The following is a 17,986-nucleotide window of genomic DNA, read 5'->3' as shown; positions in this document are numbered from 1 at the left end:
GACAATCGAAAGAAAAAAATCTGTGTAATCAAGTCCCAGAGCAAACCATTATTTGATTAATTTTGATCGCTGTGCAACCTCCTCGTCTTCGCTTTCCTCAGTCTCTTCATATTCATCCTCATCCTCATCCTCATCCTCGTCTTCCTCTTCTTCGTCCTCCTCGTCTTCGTCTTCCTCGTCTTCGTCCTCCTCGTCTTCTTCTTGGCTCTCCTCTGTTTCCTCCTCGTCCTCCTCTTCCGTCTCCTCCTCTTCTTCGCTCTCTTCAGTTTCGGTCTCCTCGTAGAATGCATCCAAATCATACTCGTTGTCCCTCTTCACAGCCACTTTCTGCTCCACTCCCCTCCCAGCATACACACCCTGTCCATGCACATTGCCAAAATCTTCACTTCCGAAGCCTCGCTCGATCGGACGGCTTCCCCATGTCTCATTCTAGGTTGACCAATGTTAGAAACCCATAATAACGCATTATATTGAGTAGCCATTGTCCACTTTACCTTGCTATTCCGTACGGAGCTGTCCGTTTTTTCTGTTGCCCATGCAGGCAATGGCCGATAACCGGGCACCTCCTGGTTATACACTAGAGAAAGTGATCCGAGCATGAATCTCTGGCGCCCCGACGAAGGACTCACCACGACCGGGGCATCCTTCTCAGAGAGCAATATCTGTTTCCATCGAGCCTGTAATACACTTTTTTCTGCGCGAAGCACTACGCCAGCCTCAACCCCAGCCGCGGGCGAGTCGAGCATCAAGCCCCTTAGAAGGCGTGCACGATCGCGGACGTCATAGTTAAGGTCATAGCGCGCCAGATTGAGCACATATTGGAACAGAAGGCGTAACGTTGGCTGGTCTGACTCAAGGCATACAAGCTTGGCTGCCAGGGTCAGAATTTGTAGCTTTGTGACATCGGCCTAAAAAAAACGCATAAAAATGAATGAAATAAGATATTTTTGCATGATTTTCAGCTAATAAAGAAACCCATCACCTCGTTCATGAAATTTTTCGTCGCCTTTCTCAGCACATCAGGCCCAATTTTAGGCAGTCGCTCCCCGTACTGCCCAATTAGCCATAGGATGCTTGCGCGGGCCATTGGAACGGTGATATGATCAAACGCTCGTGCAAGCTGTGTAATCGTACCGGCTGTCTCCGCACCACCCATTTGAAGTAGTCGTTTAATAACGACTACCGATTCCGCAACCACAGCGTCTGTAAAAGGCAATAGAAAAGCAATGGGAAAGAGGTTCATCCCAGGCGGCTGGAAAAAATATTTACCATTTTTACTCCACAGTAATTTCATTAGCCCATGTAAGCACGTATCCGCCATCTTGGGGACACGCATCGCGCACCTGCCGATAGCCTGGATAGTCACTGTGACAAAATCTTTGCTTGGACTCTTCACATATGCCTGTAATTCGCGCAGTAAAGTGTTGATATTTGTCTCGGTCGCGATAAGTGTAAGGATTTCAAGCTTCAGGCGGTATATGAACGGCGGATCGGTAGAGCGGACATAAAAATGCTGGTGATGAGGTTCAAAGAGGTGCTATTTAAAAGAGAGTTTCCTACATTAATTCGATGTATTCCAACTAAATCGCCACTATCGAGACACTCACGGGGCGTTCAGTCGCAATTGTCGCAATATTTGCTAGCACCACGTATTGCATTTCTCGATGCGACCGCAGTAGTTTAAGCAAGGGCTTTGCAATTTTTTGGGCCTCGCTATCCGGGGCTAGGTGATAGAAAACCTTGGCAACTGATAACACAACCTGACGGGGAAAATTGTTAAACAAAATTCTACAATCAATATCAGGGGCAAACATACCCCACTATTTCGGCTCTGGAAGAGAGATGCGCACGATCGAAGTAAAAGCTCATGATCCGGGTCTAATAGGTGGGGGTCCGCGTACTCATCGTCCGAATCCTCTTCGTCCTCATCAGAGTAAAATGATTTTTCATTTTTTGTCTTGGTCGTTTCACCTCTGTAAGTAGTCCCCTATAGTAGAATCGTAGGTTAATCCTCAGTTTTTCGAAGACATATATAATTAGCACATACATTGATATTCGGGTCGGTGAATTGTGTCCTTCATATATGAGATAAACATAAATAAATGGGCCAAATCCAAAGCATTTGTATTTCTGTGCAAAACCAACCTGGAGTATCGTAGAAGGAGGTCTAACGTTGCGATTTGGCCCCATTCATCACAGTCAATCAGCATGCGGCAGAGTTTGCGGAAATGTGGATGGATGAGATCATAACGCTCAGGGCATACCTCATTAAATGCCATTATTACACTTCCTATTGTAAATGTAGAATTATCGTTTAACATATCGCTGATGATGTCGATCAGCGGCTCTAATTGCGAAGGATCGAGGCTAAATGGGTAAGAAAATAATACCGTATTAGTGTGTTTGTTAGAACATCATCGCAATTAAAAACCTAAAACACCTTAACAGCTTGGGTATTGCATGGGCGGCGGTTTTACGAACATATGGAGACAGATCCTTCACACATTTTTTAATGCCGAGCATCACAATGGGACTGATGACAGGAACACGGATTCCAGACATCACACGCAGAGCCATGGCACGAATCAATGGATTTTGATCAGTAAGATCCTTCTGGAATGTGTTTATAGACAGTAGAGCCAGATCAGGCTCCTGCTCTGCATAGCGCAGGAGATAGATATACACCAGCTTTCGGATCTCGATATTTTGCGATGCAACATTTTTGACGACATTGGGGAAGAACTCACGAACATCGCGTCCTCTAGAAATCATTGCGATCAAGCGCTTTAGCCCCTCGAGCTTCTCGCGATCGTAGCGTGAGTCAAGTTGACTTCTGATGTTGCGCATTTTCTCCTCGGACATATCGAAGTAGTTCCCACTGCTGTTCGCTCCGCCCCCAACCGCCATCGCGTCAAATCCTAGTTCACGGGCATTTTCGACCAGGCCCTCGGACACCTTTTTTGAGATTTTGGCAGCATTCTGAGCGAAAGCCGCAGCACGACTGAAATAGTCTGACATGATTCGTGTATAGATGAGATGGCCCCCGCTCGCTGCTTCTGCTCCTCTTGAATTGCTTCAGTGTCTAATTTTAATACAAAGGTAGAAAAAAGAGCAAAATTCTGTGACGCGGTTAACTGAGGCGCGGTTGGCCGAATTCTTAGCCGCAGGAGAGGAGGAGCATTCAGGCAGATTGACCCAGCCAACCTTACTACGTCTGGGAGAAGGTTAGCCACTCAGCCGGTATGTCAATGTCTTACCAAATATCGAACGCTTCCTTCCATTCTAAATGGCCCTTGAGCAAACTAATAAAACTACAAACAATTAATAAAAAATTCCTAGTTAATAATGGCAGTGGTGACCATAGAAATAGAAAGCCACATGGTGTGCATCCACAACTGTAATAGACAAATGCCACCCTTTCCCTTTATATATTTTATAACAATAATAAAACAAGATAAGGTAAAATTGACCACGAGCCCACACGTGGAGAATGCAGCTATGGGTGCTGGCATCGTATATATAGCGGGACACTCCTCCGCGTCTCAATTTTTTTTGTCACTTGTGTTTTATGTTTATATTTATTTTCATTTCTTCGTTTTTCTAGCTTCTTTATCTTTTTTATTATATTTGCGTTTCACTCGCTGGTGCTCAGCGATTATAATAGAGGATCAAGAAACACAATGGCCTACTATTGCAACTACTGCCTCAGTCAGTTCCAAACGGATGCCCAGCTACGCTACCATCTAGCTGTTATTCACCTACGGAAGCCAAAAACTGAAGAGCCTAGAAAAGAGACTTGAATGGAATTGGCTACAAAAAACCCTATCGACGGTTTTATTGAACACTCCCATTCATATTGTCTACATTTATTTATTTCTTCGCAATGTATACCTTTAATATTCTTTGTTTCCACCTTTTCTCTCCTCCTAATGAGATGCTATTGTCCCAAAAGTGGTATTATGTCAATCAGTCTTTCATGGTTTAAATTATATTAAAGTCTCTGTGGAGTCAAGATTTACTTATGCATGTTATGCAATTCGAAATTTTTTGCAGTAAACGCACAAACCATATTACAGCTCAAAAGCATAAAAGATTAATTGAAGCATTCGATACCGGTTGGATTTTTGTATTAATTGGAGTTCTCATGGGTCAATCACGCAGAATGATAATAATTGGGTCAATGAATTTATATATTTCAGTTGGGTTGTTTTTTCAATGCCTTTTTTGTTACATCATTATGCTTCAAGACACTGTATTGTCGCCTCAATTGCTATCTGTAAACAAAATTTTGTTCACATAGCTATTGAGGTGATTTTGCGTTGAACGGTTCTTCTTGAGGAATATTTGCTTACAGTAAATATGATGAAGGAGATCCTCTTTATTAAACATATATTCTCATATAATTCCTACCACTATAGAACATAATAATCTACTCAAAGATTGGAAGGGCGAAGGAAATACACTAGACATAAAAAAACCTATATAACAACAAACAAATGCGTGATATAAAGTAGGGGGATTTATACTTTTAAATAAATATATATATGGAATAAAGAACGGATAAGGAAGGTATATACAGAAAACCGTTTCCTATTCTAGATTACAAAAGAGAGAAAACGCCTCTATAATCTTCAGAAGAGCCGGCTCATCTGATAAGAATATCTGTCTCCTCTCTACACTATTCACACAAAGGTCCACGAAACAGGCACACGACCATCGTTGAGGTTTGCAATCTTCTTGAACGCGCTCGGGCTCAAATCAATATCTCCATGAGAGCATGGGGGGCATTTATCAACTATTCTAACCGTGACACTTCCATTCGGTCCGCGAACCGTGGCGTGACGACCACAGTTCGGAGCCCCATTGCTGCCCGGACCGTAGAGAGAAGAGCTTATAGCAGCAACCATGTCGTTATCCGTTGTTTTCTCGGTTGAGAAACCGCACGCGCCCATCCCATCGCTTGGGTTGTACCAAGTACCATCGCCACGGAATGATCCCTTGCTACCGCTCGAAGTTACTTCAGCGTCTACTTCCGACTTATTCTTCGAAGAAGTATTCTGTTTTGGTTCCTTGGACTCAGAAGTAGCCTCTGCAGATGCACTGGTGCTCGTGGGGGTGTTTGTACTGTCAGCCTTTTGATCCTCGTCTCCTTTTTTTGATTTTGAAGGCGTCTCTGAAGCGGAGGTGACGGGACTAGAGCTAGAGGAAGTCAATTTGAAGTTTGGGCCCTCTAGCTCGCTAGTAACAATGGATGAAATATCCGACACAGTATTTTGACCTTGAGCATAGTTGACCTCTGATGGATTTCTTTCACCCTCACTGGTTTCTTCGGGTTTCGACTTGACCCGTGAAGCAAGCTCCTCTACAGTGCGCTTGATCTCCTCTGCTCTGATCACATTCGGATCCACTGCACTCACATCATATATTTCGAGACACTTTTCCTCTTTCTTATATGCAGCCGTTCCGTTTATTACAAGCAGAGTTGTTTCGAGGAGAATTTTACTAGTCATGTTCCTTGCCGTAAGGCCACATAATGACACATTCTCGAACGATGGGGCAACTTCGTTTTCGGGTGCAGTCAAGTCGAGTGGATTGATCGCAAGGAGTCGAATGCATCCCTCGCTATTCTCGCTGTTGTCTGTCGTATTTGTCTTGGTATATTCACCAGCAGCCTCGAATGTGATATTGGCTGAGTGCGGGAATCGGTCTGTCTGGATCATTATCGTTTCGTCGCAATACTGTATGATGGGTATCGCACCAGCTTCGGACGAGGCGGCCTCCAAGTTGTTCCGTTTTATGGGAATAGGTGAGGCAAACATGGAGTTCGCCAAGGTATAAGTTAGAGTAATTGCGAGAGCAAGACGCATTTTTTTTCTTCGTGAATAGGAAATAATATAGGCGAGGAATCCAAGGAGGGTATGGAATAATTAAAAATCGCGAAATTAAAAGTGGGAAGACGCAGGAGAATTGCGTTCCTTTTATACATGATTTTAGGAACAAGTTAATCTTTTTCATCACGAATGTCTATTTTGCAAGTTTCAGAGGAGCTTACATCTGATCTGGGTGACTTTACCGTTACCAGTCATTCTTTGCTATTCAATTCGGTAAGCGATAAGCTTTTTCACACTTTGCACCGGGAAACTCTTTCTCTGTCACCGCTTCGGGCTCCGCTCTGGGATCCGACTGAAAAATCTGAGTCAGTTGCAAAAACAGAATGAAAAATCTGAGAGCGAAATTCGGAAGTAAGGATCAAATAAGCAAAAATTCGCATACGTAGCCCGATCATGTTCTTTTCAAGCTATGTCTTTTTGAATGCGGATTGATCGCACCTATCGGGTGGATGGGATCATTTGAAAGGGCGACCGGGCCTTCATTCGTAAGCGTGCGTGAAAGAAGTGCAACAAGATAAGCCATGCTTTCTAGTTATGCTGGTAACTGAAACAGTAGGTAGCGTCTCTGTAAGTCGAAGTATTTCATATGGAGCAGTAGAGGATCTGAGTGACGTGAAAACAAATGAGAAGAACCCAGCAGGGACCGGGAGCGTATTGATGCCGATGCCACTCTTCATTGAATTGCACAAGTCTTCAACTCATCGATGCATTAATATTTACAATATTTTCTATTCGAAGTTGACACTCTCTTTGAGTGGGATTGCTTAGTTCATTCAAACTGATCAGATTTTGTTGAGGCACACCGATCTGAAAAAAAAATAAAACATAAGAAGTAAGAAGTGAACTTCTAAACTTTCTTCACAGTTCTAAAATCTCCCTCGATCCTAATGGGAGAATTTGCTTAAAGGATAATTGGTAGGTTACCGAACAATTATTAAGGGCTTTCCGAATACTTCTAATAGCATCAATAAGGCAAACGTTATTGACAAGTGGATCCTCAGTATTGCTCACTTAAACTAAGTTATTTCAGCCTCTTCAATTTTCACGCTCTAAAACGGGATGACCTAATTCCAAGAAGCGGGCTCCTCCTGTAACGCCCGCCCATGATAGAAAATACTTTCAGGGTAAATTTCATATATGATTATCTTAATAAAAACTCAAACACAACGTGGACATTCATCGTAGATTCCAATCGAGAAGAGGTGACTTAATAAATTAAAGTCGGTTGCTCCCTCCTTGATCATTTTTAGTTCAATTCACGTGTGCTTTCTCTTTGTGCAAAATTAAGAGATATTAAGGATTAAGGATGTGTAGCAAGAAATCTACTATATTTCAAACTGGCTTGTATATTCTTTTACAAAAGGGATCGAAGCCAGCAATGAAAAAAATGTGATGAACAATTAAAATATATAAACGAGTCTACTGTTCTTCCTCTTCCTGACGCTTCTTTTCTAGAGCCTTCATACGCCGCATGTAGCTATATGCGTGAATAATATTAGTTATAAGTGTCGCCTGGAAGTTCATGTATGATAAGGGAGTGGAAGCTTACTCATCGTACTGGCATTTTTCATAAGCATGTCTCTCATCCACACATTTCCATGGCATGTACAGTGTCTCCGTGCGACATTTGTTTAATGGGATTAATAGATGTGCACAGTAGTCCCGATATGCAAGAGGAAGGCGTGCATCAGCCATCTCCTTTTGAGTAGCTTTCATTTCTGGAGATTAGAATGCGATAGAATTGTTTTAGTAACAAGCAGATGAAATTAAATAATGTATCAGTTGAAGAAAAGTAGAGCAGAATTATTAGGGAAATGTCTTCTTTTCTTTATTTTCGATTACCTGGTGCATCGGCCATTGTGGAGGGTCGTGTGGAAGATTACTTTTGCGATCGCTTTGATCCCCTGAAGGAGTGTTGTTGAGTTATTCGAGAATCGGTAAATAAAATTGATGACGTAGCAAGTAGTGTTTTTAAACACGTTCACTCACCTGGATTTTTCCTTGTAGGTAAACATATCTTCTGTATGTTTATCGACGACTCTCCCTGATGAGAAACCCACGTATCATCCTTGTTCTCGAGCGACCGGGATCAGGGGTATATCTCATTTCATGAGATATCACTCCATCGCTGGTTGCAATGGTGAGAACTCGTGAGGGCCAATTAGTTCTCTGAGAGAGATGGTTGCGTTTTTGCCAAAAGCGCCGAAATGGCATTCTTTTTTTTAAAGATGAGCTCTTAGAATCTATTTTCTTTTTTAGTTTTTTCAAATTCTTGTGGATTCTTTTATGGTATCCACTTTTGATGAAATATTGCCACTATAAATATGACGGTGCTCTTCACCGAGATATCACGATTTCTTCTCACACTTGAATCACTCAAATATTCACAACTACACAACTTAAAGTATCGTTTGACTGTGGCTAACTAATTTTAGAGTTCTAACTACTCGAACGATTTCTAGCAAATAATGGAGGCATTGTCTGATGAGGAGGAAAGCTCGAAGCTTATTATTATTGAATTTATATATTGACTTATTAAGCGACCTCGTAATCTAAGTCGGCTATGAGAGGGCCCTCCCATTATATCAGGAACAGTTAAATATCATCCGGAAAGTGTACAGTGGCTTGATCTCCATATACACTTGCGTCGGCCTCAAGCCTAATACATAAACTGTTCACGAAGTTACTCATACTAGCGCTAAACCATTCTCATATACCGAGGATTTATGAATTGAATTGGGATCTTTTGTTTTACCTTTGTAGCGTTTATCAATTGCTTGTTTCATCAAGCACGTTTCTTTGGCATATCATCTAGGTTTATGTGTGCTATTATAGTACATTCGATTTAATTTAGCAGTCAGTCACGCCAAATTAAGTGACTGTTATAATGTTTATAAAAGTATACTATCAACTTAAGGCTCGTTTCATAACTGATTAATATACCAATGTCTCTCTCGAGACTTACTCCATTACTACGTCCTTTGCGACATCCATCTTCATCCTTTTTAATTCGGTCCTCGCGCCGACTTGTTGGCTCTTCTTTTAATCTAAACAATCCATCCAACTTTAGACATATTTTGCCTCTTCAACGTATCCATGGAGAGTCGAATCCCTACAAATGCGTAGACCATTGCAGATTTACTTCAACCGTCACGGCACCTCTGAAGCATGACTATCGCAACATTTCTTTTTATCAATTCGCCTCGCTCCCAGCTGACATACTTCCCTCTCTCCGGTTACAAATGCTATCAGACTTGGAATCTATGGGTGTGGTTGGCCGAATTTATATTGCTGAAGAAGGTAAGCGACTTTGTTATCGAGCCATCGAAGGTCTAGAGATTTACTAAATATTATGGTAGGTATTAATGCTCAGATCTCTTGCCCTACCCTTGCTGTCGAAAAATTGCGGGAATATTGCGATGGAGCTCTCGCAAAATACTTTGATAATTTGGTATTTAATTATGCGACATCTCACGAAAAAGCTTTTAAAAAGCTGCATGTACGAGTAAGACATCAGGTAAACTTTTAGTTTCCATCAAGTTCATTATTATTCTTACTAACACAATTCTATAGGTGGTTGCAGACGGTCTTGCCCAGGGATCTTATGACATTAAGAAACAACCTATATACCTCAATCCAGAACAGTGGCACAAAGAAATTAAGTCTTCCCATGAGAAGGGCCGAAAACCGATTTTAATTGACATGAGAAATCAGTATGAGAGGTGGGTGTTTTATCTTTTGTAAAGTTCTCTCGCTATCTATTAATCCTAGTACTTCCACCAAAAGTGATATTGGCCATTTTGAAGGGGCAATCAGACCAAAGGTAGCGACATTCAGAGATGGGATCAAAGCCATGGAGGAAATCTGTAAAGGCAAAGAGGGCGAAGAGATATATATGTATTGCACAGGTATATGGTATTCTGAATTGTCAAAATATTACGGAGTTTGACCCATCAATGCATTCATTAGGAGGTATCCGCTGTTCGAAAGCTGGCGCAATTCTTCGATCTAAGGGATTTGAGAATGTCCGGATGCTGCGTGGAGGTATCACTGCTTATGGAAATTATGTTCGTTCTCAGCCTGGTCTTCAATCGCTCTACCATGGAAAAAATTTCACCTTCGATAAGCGATTGGGCGAGCCAATAACTGACGAAGTCCTTGGGCGTTGCTATTCTTGTGGTGCTCCATGTGATGTGATGTCGAATTGTCGAAACGCAGCATGTAATCTGCTTTTTGTCCAATGCGACGCCTGCAAACAGCGACTTTCGCATACATGCGGAGAGAAATGGTGCTTGGAGGTTGTTCAAGATGAATTAGGCGAGAAACTGGAGGATGGACGTGTGAATCCGGGGGTTCCTTGTTTTAGAGATTATCCTGATAGAGTACTACCGGAGAGAAAAACCGAGATGACAGCTGCAGTTATAGAATAGAGCCAATGGCTTGTATTATACACATCTATTTATTGATATAGCCCAAAAACATGGTTGGTTTTGAGGACCCCCTTTCTCTAAGAAAAATATAAACAACCATATATTCACAATCAAAAGGCGGGAATGAACTAGAGTAGGAAAAAACAGACAATTTTATCAATGAAAGCCAACATAGCAAGTTTATTAAAATTGATCTGACATCGAGCATAATATGCTTTATACATAGATTCTCAATATAACTCCTAAACAGCCCCAACATTTACTTGGGGGCACCATGTTTAGATTATGTATTGAATTGTGATTTTTGTGTGTAATACCAATATAGCACAAATATATTCAGCTTTTTCTCTAAGCAATGGTGTGAATAATGCTTTTACTTTCATGGTTCATAAAAAAGGGGAAAAAATATATGTAGAACTGATCTAGAACCGAGTCTCCCAATCGGCTCCTCGTAAGGTGCTTGTGCACCTCAATCTTTTCTTTTCTTCTTTTTTTTTCTCTTAATATAAGAGGAATTAATGTACAATAAGAACAAATAAAGTGAGAGTATATAAAAATATTTCAGCTCATAGTATATAAAAATATTTCGACTACGCATATCACTCCATTTTCACGTCCATATCCATATCCACATCCTCATCATCCACATCCTCCGCGTCATCCTCGTCACCTTCATCACCTTCTGCGTCTGTACCAGCCTGATTACCATTTTCAATTCCCAACCTCATTCTGCTGGCCGCTGAGCCGGGTTCAGCTCCCTCGGTAGCCATCTTGCCTGAACGAAACTCCTCTTTCAACTCATACATTGCATTGAATGCTCCTTTCTTATTGAGCACACATATTTCGTTAATTATTTCTTTCAGATATGCCTAACGGATTGGTAACATGATAAATTAGCGTAATTAAATAAATAAATTATTATATTTCAAAATTAAAAGTTACCGCCGGCTGCTTCGTATATTCTATTAAACCTTTAAATGACCAATACCGATATCTTTCAAATGCCTTAAAGAGCATATCCAAAAGGTCGTGTCTTGCAATCCTAGTTGCCTTCGCCTCTTGAGTTGGCTTCGGTTTCGGCTTAATAAATGTATTGACTCCAAGCGCATTTCCAGCCGCCCCAGGAGCAAGGAAAGTTCCCCTTCTATCTGTATCTGATAGAAGCTGGACGGAACGGCGTGGATTATCTGCATTCAAGGTACGACGTTGTAGAATATGGGTGTATGACTGGTCTGTAACTGGCGTGACAGTGCATTCATGGTGTACAGTGCCTGCTAGGGCAGCGCTTCCCTTCTCATCCTCAGTGAAAACATATTTACGCGTTACATTCGCATCGACTACCCGAAGTTTATACTCACGAGGAACTTTATCAGTAGTCAGTTCGTCGTTGAGAACGATAGAGATTTGAGGCTATTGGATTATTTTTAGATAAAGTTGAGATCAAGAGGAAATGTGAGGTAATCACACAAATCTCACCTCACTAGCAGGACTGAGTATACAGAATTCCACCAAAAAATTTACAGAAACTCATTAGCATATAATAATGTATTTGTTAGAATGAGAGTATAATATTTACCCGTCACTGTATATCCGAACCCGTCCAAGCGTTTTACCTTCTTCTTCTAGATGAGGAGCCCAAGAATCGGCAAGAAACGTTGGCACCTTGACCAACCACACTTTAGGCTCTAGGCCTCGAAGATCTAAATAACCGTCATCGGCCTCTTCATCAATAGCAAAATCCTTCTTGTCATCGTCCATATCATCAAAATCCAAGTGGTTATTCTCATCGCCTAAATGTGACATGGTTGTAATGCGAAATTGAAGTGATTAGAAAAACTTGAAGGAAAGGCGTGAGATCTCAAGATCTCGTCATTCTTTTCTAATCAGTTCTCTATATCGAAACTTACCGGGCGTTTGGAGGACCGGTATGCTAAGCCACATTTTTCAATCTTTCAATGGAATTTTGCGAAGAAATTCTTCGTGAAGAACGTATTTCCCGAATATCGATACTCAAGCACGCGCATGACCCCAAACGTATATATATCTGTCGCGGTTAGAGAAAATTTTTGTTCTTCATTCATAGCTCTCTCTATTAAATCTCTCTTTTTTCTTTCACTTTGCTTTGGCCTTGACACGTTAACTTTAATATGCCTCGCTTATCCTCCACACTCCTGCTTGCTACTCTTCTGGTGGCAGTACAAGCGCAACTCTTGCCTGTGGAGACAATTGGCCTTCAGGATCAGGACATGAATCAATTGCTTGGAAATCCTGGAAAATTCACACTCGTCGGAGGCGATATCGCAAAGGTACCCGCAGAGCAGGCACCTCAGCGGGCTACTGCCGCTGAACCAGAACACAATGCAGCCGCTGCACCAATGGATGCCGGAAGAAAAGCAAAGGCTGGATATAGATCGTAACTTCTATATATACAAAGCTGGATGTATTGCAAACATTTTATAATCTAAATCCTATATAAATGTCATGGGTATTATTTTATAATCGATTGATAGAAAAGGGTGGCTTGTTGAAAAACGAAAAGAATAGAGAAATCTAAATACATTACATGTCTAATATATTAATGGATATTTAAGAACCCATTGCGGGATAAAAAGACAGGTTTTCAACTAATATTCTAATTGCCTCTGCCTATTGCTGTGATGAGCCCCCACTCACAAAATTTACTGAATATCCGCCCGTGTTAGGATCTTGTTGCAGTTTGAAATTATCTGTTGATAATCCAAACTTGCCAAGAATAGTGTTACCGAGATCTTTAAGTTTACCTGGAATTAGGGAAGCGATTAATAGTATATCGAGATAAGAAATAAACTAAAGTAGCATACCAAGCATTTCCTGCTTCTCTTTTTCTTGTTGTACCTGAATTCGCGGGGGAAGACGCTGTATTGCTTGTAGGCAAGTTTGTTGATGGGAAGGTATGTCTGAAATTTCCTTTAATTTTTTATAATCTTCAAGCGCAGCCATTAGACCCCCGAGATTTCCTAGTTTTTCGTTGGCCTGCGCACGACGCAAAAGCGCTTTAGTATATTTATCATTCAATTCGAGAGCTTCTCATGTAAAAAATGTTAGTAGATAAATAACCAGATAGAGAAATAAATATCACAGAAATATACCTCTATCACACATTTCAACAGCTTTTTTATATTCATCCTAGATAGTTAACTTTGGATTAATCAAAATGAAAAGAAAATTAGTCATGTACTGAGCTCTCACCAATTTCATAAAACATGCCCCCATATTTCCAAAATATACAGCTCTTTCAGTCGCATAATCTTCGGGGCAAATGTCCAACGCATTCTCATATACCTCAATGGCCTCTGTATATTTTCCTTCCGCGAACAAACGATTTCCTTTCGCTTTAAGATTTTCGGATTTCTCCAATAATACCTACAGCATGATTATATGAATTAAAGCTTGGTCAATTTTGAACTTATGGATACAAGCCATGAGCGTACTTTTTTCTCTTCAGGCGTTGGCTCAAGATTCGTATTGATGCACTCTTCAAAAGTAGCTTCATCGTTGAGAGACAAATCATCTAATTTTTTAGCAGTTTCATCAGCTGTGGAAGTCGGTTTGACTTCAGGCGAGGTCTCGATCGGTTCAATTATGGGCATAGTGTAGAGATCAGTTAACGATTCAGCCCGTTAATCAAATTGCTTCTTTTGACTGCTCTATATAACAAGCCACCACTGGGCTAAAAACACATGGTTAGTCGCGTTAATATATTCCTCGCGAACTCTATCGAAGAATTACTGTTGAAGATTAGTATTCTCTTTCTAATTCTTCTCATTTCTGAAGAAAAGGAGAAGTTGTGGCTTGATCTCAATTGTTTTCAACCGATATGTCGCCTCCAATCACAAAGCCTGAGGATCTAGTGTCCGCGACAAATATTATCGACTCATGTGCGCGGCTCACAGAGTTCCTCCAGAGTGAGATTTTAGGGGTTGATTACAGTGCACATTATGCCAACACATTTTCGATGTTCCTGCCTACCCTCTGTTCATATTTTCTGGGGACTTCGGATAAAAGGTGAGAAAAGTTACTATGATTGATATCAAGTTTTGCATAGTATAACCGTATGCTTTGTTTCCAGGGGCTGGCTGCACAGGAGGATGACCCCTAAAGAAGAGAAAGCACTCTATGATCTTCTCAAAACGGATGGGGTATTTGTTAAGGCGATGTTAAAGCTCATGAATAACGGGACTATATACGATATTCAACCAGAAAAGCTTCCGGTATATAATTTTCAGCCAACTTTAAAAAGGGGCAGTAGAATTCATTATATATTTTTTAGTCACACACACAAGCCCAGCTCAATACAGGCGATTTCCTTGCCCTCCCTAATGTCTACCGGAATCGAGTTCGCTCTGCAAGCGTAGAGCGAAGGAACGAACAGCTCTCAACAGGGATTGGGGCCATACCCTCCTCGTTAAGCCAAACCAACCCTACCACCTTTTCTTCTACTCCTACGTCAAGCTCAAGCGGTGCTATTTTAGTTTTAAGTAATTATCTAACTTATGGTTTATATTTTTGTTTTTATTACGCTGTTTTTACTGATCAAATGCTCGATTTGTTAGATATATTGGAATACTACCTGTTTGTTTTTCTCTTCGCTATGGCTTTCGATACTCCTGCAAATGACAATCGTCCACAATATGGAGCTGTATGTAGAGTGAATATTTCATTTTGCTATTGTGTGCTTGCTGTTTATACTTGGAATGCCGTGTTCTGGCGTCTATTTATTATATTAATTTTTTTTTTGCCTTTAGGAGAAAACTTCAAGCAGTCAACTTCGTGCTATTACGTCTACTTCACCTGACCTCTCAACTTCGCATAATTATACTAGCTCGGTTGCTCTCAGACAGCATCTCCCTAAGCTTAGGGGCACCAACTCGTCCTCTTCCAACGTACCAACCGCATCACAACAGAGTCAATTTCGTATGCTTGCTGAGGGAGTTTATGCTGATTTACTGCGTAATTACTTGAACCATTTTATGCCATTGAGTTCGGCAAGACCAAGCAAGGCAGGGATGGCGCCCGATCGGCTATTAGCAGTAGCAGATTTTTTTGCAGGAGCTATTGCAGAACTATGGTTAAATCAGAATGAATACCAAGGTGCTGGTGCGTCTGCTTTGCGGGTAATTTATTCCAAAAAATTTTCTTGTAGTAGTGTCTATAATAATATTGAAACAACCTTTCTTTTGCTTTCACTCAGCCTTACGTACAACCATCATCACAGCTTGTTCATTGCATTTCCCAAGTAATTAAACACTTGAGCACAAGCGATCTACGAACTTGTTTCGAGGAATCAGGGTCGATTAGCATGACAAGTAACTTTAGCTTGGAAATGTTTGTGAAAAAGTATAGCGTTTTTCCTTTTATGATATTATCGATCTCCCTTTTTTAAAACGAGTAATTCACTTGATTATAGGAGTGCATATCAAGCAATTCAGCCACGATTGTACTCATTCTTAAGACTCGCAATGCAACATTGGCCAAAGGACAATTCATTCTCATATGTAAGCTCGATATATATGCCTCTTTAAATATTCATTTGCTAACAATATCCCATCTAGATCTCTGAGCTATGGACTACCTGGTTATCGCCGTGGAAAAAAGATAATACGAAAGATAGTTCACAAACTCTTTTCGAAACCTCCTCATGGTATATATTTTTTTCTTTTTGTTGTGTATTCATTTCCTAACCTATTGGTGTCACTAGGATTCCTTTTGTTCTGGACAATTTTCCTTTTTATACGACGCTTCTAAATAGTTTTCTTGAACGAGCTGCCCGCTTCACCTACAACAGCATTGCTCCGACACGCTCCACTGCTTCTCCCTTTCATTCTGCTTCTACCAAATTCACACTCTCTCCTGAATTCCGGATAATGGCACAAGTTCTTGAGGTTTACTATACGCGTGGGGTAGTTGAAATTTTGGCGCACGCTGAGCATGCACTCATTCTTCACAATTATGAACGGATTGTGGGCTATAGTGAGGAGGAAGCAAGATTGTATAAACGGGCATGGAATCCCCCACTCACCGCAGACCCAATATCAAGAAGAACCCCACTCTCTCTGCTAGTGAAGGATAACCGGCCACCCGCACGAACCTCGAGCCTCGCTCCGCTACTAAACGCAAGTTCATACGCATCATTGCCTTCTCCCCAAGCGGAGTCATCGGCAGTAGCGTCGCACAACTATCTAAACCAAAATGAATGGGCGACAATACGCGAGAATATTAAGAGATTTTTGACCGTTATGCGAGGGCGTTTACTCGCATGGGAGGGCACATGGCCTACTGAGATGCTATTTTTAGAGGAGGATCGTGCGGTGGTCTTTGAAGCTTTCGGGACAATAGGAAAGGTTTTACAAGTATATAGGCAGAGGCTCCAGGAATTACAAGACAAATCTTCCTTTGCTCCCTCATCCACGACGGATTCAATGGTCACCAATAGATCGCAGCTGACCCATATTTGGAATACGGTAGTGAATATGATACGCAGCGCCTTCGAGGATGCAGAGGAGAGAAAACGAATGATTACCGGCACTGAACGGCTTGTTGCAGAATACCAGGACTTAATTGAGTTATATGCAGGAGCGCTCTGTATCCCTGGAGATGTTGCTTTAGCTGTCTATGCCAATCCTTTAGGAAAGCGAACAAGTAGCGCTATGCAATCCGGACTGAGCTTCGAAACTGGAGAAAAAGAGGGTTCGTCAGCTGGGGCGAGCACCTCTAGGAAAGGTAGAGATGCAGCGACTAGACGGCTTCCTCCCAAGCGTAGTCCACACGAGGTCCACTTTGCCGTTTCCGACCGATCGCGTGAGATTGTCAAATCCTATGAGATTGAGCTGCTGGTTCAATTGCTTGCCAAATTGGAGGAGCTTCTCAACAGGCAATATGAACAGTTCCTCGCCTTTTGGTCTCGAGAATATGGAATTGCGGTACCTCCGGTACTCGACCGATTCCGCTTTCGCTTACGATGGTTTGCTGCCGTTCCGAATCTAGTATTCTTGGGAATATGTTGGATGATTTTTCTATTTTTTCGGTCAATATTCAGTGGGGACGAGCAGACTGTAGGGGCTCGGACATATACTGGAGCAAGAGAATTCTCGGAAGATTCGCATCACTATCAGCATGCTAACTTCTACTAAAAAATATTATTCTGCTTTATTTTCTATTTTTCAAACATCATTAGAGTTATATATTTGAATGTAATCTTTGATGACAATATTCAAAAATTCTTTGCTATTTTCAGATGTTTTCATTCGTAGTGAAAATGTTTTGAGACTCTTAAAAACCATGTATTCCAAAACAGCAAGATGGACTGCCATGATTTTTCTAAATAATATTGAATCATCAAATGGAAAGAATAGGTCAAGAGGATTTGAAGTATTATGCAATAACAAATCACTTATAACCTGGAATTCCAATAATGTTTCGGGAAAAATCTCTTAAGTCAATCAATGAAAAATTTTGTATGAGAAGATATCGTCGATATGATGATGGATACCAAATTGATATATCAAGTTTAATGCTTTATCAAAAACTCTGAATCCATCAGAAATAGTAATGAGAAAAAGCTATTGCTAAGGGCGAAACATAAAGGGGTCCTACAGATTAATCAGGCAATGAATGAACTAGCAACGT

At 41.1% G+C, this 17,986-nt stretch overlaps 8 protein-coding genes across 8 annotated transcripts; 3 read left to right on the top strand and 5 right to left on the bottom strand.

Annotated features, from left to right (window-relative positions):
* Positions 1-48: 48 nt before the first annotated feature.
* On the bottom strand, positions 49-3,018 carry VTP21DRAFT_2128 (uncharacterized protein; the record flags this gene model as incomplete). The annotated part of the gene is made up of 9 exons (XM_069392289.1): positions 49-429; positions 495-908; positions 983-1,203; positions 1,270-1,537; positions 1,608-1,760; positions 1,817-1,987; positions 2,048-2,075; positions 2,146-2,367; positions 2,441-3,018. 9 exons carry the CDS (start codon positions 3,016-3,018, stop codon positions 49-51), a joined length of 2,436 nt encoding a protein of 811 aa, XP_069250705.1.
* A 1,664-nt stretch (positions 3,019-4,682) lies between these two features.
* On the bottom strand, positions 4,683-5,867 carry VTP21DRAFT_2127 (uncharacterized protein; the record flags this gene model as incomplete). The annotated part of the gene is made up of 1 exon (XM_069392288.1): positions 4,683-5,867. The coding sequence occupies one exon, from the start codon at positions 5,865-5,867 to the stop codon at positions 4,683-4,685; it is 1,185 nt and encodes a 394-aa protein (XP_069250704.1).
* Positions 5,868-7,310: 1,443 nt separating this feature from the next.
* Positions 7,311-7,749, bottom strand: VTP21DRAFT_2126 (uncharacterized protein; the record flags this gene model as incomplete). Its single annotated transcript, XM_069392287.1, has 3 exons — positions 7,311-7,368; positions 7,441-7,609; positions 7,734-7,749. The coding sequence occupies 3 exons, from the start codon at positions 7,747-7,749 to the stop codon at positions 7,311-7,313; spliced, it is 243 nt and encodes an 80-aa protein (XP_069250703.1).
* Positions 7,750-8,836: 1,087 nt separating this feature from the next.
* Positions 8,837-10,321, top strand: VTP21DRAFT_2125 (uncharacterized protein; the record flags this gene model as incomplete). The annotated part of the gene is made up of 5 exons (XM_069392286.1): positions 8,837-9,191; positions 9,251-9,408; positions 9,465-9,613; positions 9,678-9,799; positions 9,861-10,321. 5 exons carry the CDS (start codon positions 8,837-8,839, stop codon positions 10,319-10,321), a joined length of 1,245 nt encoding a protein of 414 aa, XP_069250702.1.
* Positions 10,322-10,920: 599 nt separating this feature from the next.
* On the bottom strand, positions 10,921-12,124 carry VTP21DRAFT_2124 (uncharacterized protein; the record flags this gene model as incomplete). The annotated part of the gene is made up of 4 exons (XM_069392285.1): positions 10,921-11,190; positions 11,264-11,731; positions 11,798-11,810; positions 11,898-12,124. The coding sequence occupies 4 exons, from the start codon at positions 12,122-12,124 to the stop codon at positions 10,921-10,923; spliced, it is 978 nt and encodes a 325-aa protein (XP_069250701.1).
* A 152-nt stretch (positions 12,125-12,276) lies between these two features.
* Positions 12,277-12,738, top strand: VTP21DRAFT_2123 (uncharacterized protein; the record flags this gene model as incomplete). Its single annotated transcript, XM_069392284.1, has 2 exons — positions 12,277-12,355; positions 12,518-12,738. The coding sequence occupies 2 exons, from the start codon at positions 12,277-12,279 to the stop codon at positions 12,736-12,738; spliced, it is 300 nt and encodes a 99-aa protein (XP_069250700.1).
* A 229-nt stretch (positions 12,739-12,967) lies between these two features.
* Positions 12,968-13,950, bottom strand: VTP21DRAFT_2122 (uncharacterized protein; the record flags this gene model as incomplete). Its single annotated transcript, XM_069392283.1, has 5 exons — positions 12,968-13,101; positions 13,162-13,383; positions 13,450-13,486; positions 13,550-13,723; positions 13,792-13,950. The coding sequence occupies 5 exons, from the start codon at positions 13,948-13,950 to the stop codon at positions 12,968-12,970; spliced, it is 726 nt and encodes a 241-aa protein (XP_069250699.1).
* Positions 13,951-14,177: 227 nt separating this feature from the next.
* VTP21DRAFT_2121 (uncharacterized protein) lies at positions 14,178-17,490 on the top strand (the record flags this gene model as incomplete). The annotated part of the gene is made up of 9 exons (XM_069392282.1): positions 14,178-14,365; positions 14,430-14,571; positions 14,631-14,838; positions 14,914-14,999; positions 15,106-15,474; positions 15,552-15,697; positions 15,768-15,855; positions 15,913-16,001; positions 16,059-17,490. 9 exons carry the CDS (start codon positions 14,178-14,180, stop codon positions 17,488-17,490), a joined length of 2,748 nt encoding a protein of 915 aa, XP_069250698.1.
* Positions 17,491-17,986: the final 496 nt, after the last annotated feature.

Source organism: Calcarisporiella thermophila, assembly GCF_041956535.1.
Source record: "Calcarisporiella thermophila strain CBS 279.70 unplaced genomic scaffold VTP21scaffold_13, whole genome shotgun sequence".
NCBI classification, from domain to species: Eukaryota; Fungi; Calcarisporiellomycota; class Calcarisporiellomycetes; order Calcarisporiellales; family Calcarisporiellaceae; genus Calcarisporiella; species Calcarisporiella thermophila.
Note: the sequence above shows the minus strand (reverse complement) of the source record. Positions and strands in the feature narration are given on the sequence as shown.